This window comes from Propithecus coquereli, unplaced genomic scaffold (genome assembly GCF_000956105.1).
Source record: "Propithecus coquereli isolate 6110/MARCELLA unplaced genomic scaffold, Pcoq_1.0 Scaffold6, whole genome shotgun sequence".
In the NCBI taxonomy this organism is placed as follows: domain Eukaryota; kingdom Metazoa; phylum Chordata; class Mammalia; order Primates; family Indriidae; genus Propithecus; species Propithecus coquereli.
The window spans coordinates 5,387,614-5,389,400 of NW_012151951.1; the positions used below are offsets into that span (position 1 = coordinate 5,387,614).

The 1,787-nt window shown below is 37.9% G+C and overlaps 1 protein-coding gene across 1 annotated transcript in view; it reads left to right on the forward strand.

Moving 5' to 3' along the window:
* Positions 1–1,787, forward strand: part of GRIA4 (glutamate receptor, ionotropic, AMPA 4) — a 548,228-nt gene that overhangs the window by 450,649 nt on the left and 95,792 nt on the right. The window contains exon 5 of the mRNA XM_012659122.1: positions 900–975. Coding sequence (XP_012514576.1) covers positions 900–975 — 76 coding nt within the window. The remainder of the gene's footprint in view (positions 1–899; positions 976–1,787) is intronic.

Here is a 1,787-nt window from a genome sequence, read left to right on the forward strand (position 1 = left end):
GTTTATGAGTAAAGATAAAAATAGGTTGTGAATACTATTTGGCATTATTTAAAATAGTCTTGTCATTATCTATAAGTTGAACTTACCTTTTTCAATTCACTACCATTCCATCTCATGCATCATTCTATCCTGATGAAATGGGAATAGATTGATGTTTTCCATGTCCCACTGATCTTCTTAGCCTTTGCAGCTATTGCAATGTGCTGGCATTGTACCTCCAGCCAGGCCAAAAGAAGTGAGAATCCTCTCCCTTAGTACTCTAGCCTCAGCCTGCCAAGGGTTCAACAGGAGCCACAGGGAGTTATTAACTCCATCTGAATAGTATGAGCTATGCCTGATATCTAAATGAATGGGCATGTCCCTTTCTGGTTCTTGGAATTTCTCTGTAATTATCACCACCGCTATCGTTAACAATTTCATATAAAGTATGAGTAAAACTTATATGAAATAGAAGATTGCTGAAATCTCTTTTTCTTTTCTAAGTCCTGTATGTGCATTGTATGTGGGTGCATGTATTTTTCATTTAGACAAACACATCCTCTAGCAGTACTGGTGAAAGTACATGGTATCTCTCAATAGATTAAGCTCTGTTTTAGAAATTTCCAAGAGACTTAGAGGCAAGAAAACTTCATCTGTCTATTGGTTCATTGCAATGTGTCTTTCAGAGATTTAAGAAGAAAATCGCTTCCCTACTTTGCCCCTAGACTTTTTCTTTTCCAGTTATTTTTTCATTTTGCTGCCAGTTATTTTTTGAAGATAAGTACGATTATATCATTTCCCTGTTTAAATTTTTTCTTTGGCTCCAGGCTGCAAATACAGTAAAAGACATCAGACCCTTCATGATCAGATTCTTTGTGGGTTTTCCAGCTCTACCTAATTCTTGTCTCACTTCTCCACAGAACTTGCATTTCTCTCAAAATGACATACTGTCCCAGCTCTGAGTCATTGCCCCAGTTTTTACCACGTTCTAGCAGAGTAAGCATTCAAAACCCAAAGCACTAGTCTGCTTAAATCCTTTAGGATAAGTATTTGCACCATTGAACTTGATGTGCAAAGCCCTTTAAGATTTTACCCCTACTTAACCCCAGAATTTCTTTCCTCCACCCCACATGTCCCTTCTGCAAACCGAACTAATTCCCAGACACCTAATATTACTTTCCTCTTCACAGCTTTAGCTTAAGCTGTCATCTCAACAAAGAGGCATTTACCCCATCCAATCCTAATCAGTAATCACTGTCATTTCTTCCGGAAAGCCGCCCCTAAATATCCACTCTGGTAGTCCCTCTTCTGGGTTCACAAACCACCCTGTGTACCAATAGCGGAGAATTCATTCGTTTTTTGTTTTTTTTTTCATTCATCAAATTATTATTTTACACCTCCTCTGAAGCAGATACTGTCCAACATCCTGTGGCACAGCTGCAAATAGGGCATCAGCACACTGCAAATTCATCAAGGGCAGGAACGATGTCTTCTTTTTTTTACCATAAAAGGGTCCTTATCCTTACTCTTTAGCTGTTGAACTTCTGGTTATCCTCTAGCACCCAGCTTATGTCATTATATTTGTTTTGTTACCATAAATTGTTTTAATTTATCCTTAAAGATAGATGCTTATTTTATATATTGGAAAATGAGGCTCAGAGTAATTTACCCAAGATCACACAGATTTTAAATCACGAAGACAGGTTTGAAGATCTGGCCTGTCCGGTTGCAAAGAATAAGCAACTTGTAAGTAGCAATAATGCCACCAAGTGACCATTCATTTAAGTATTTCCCACACTACCCTTAAG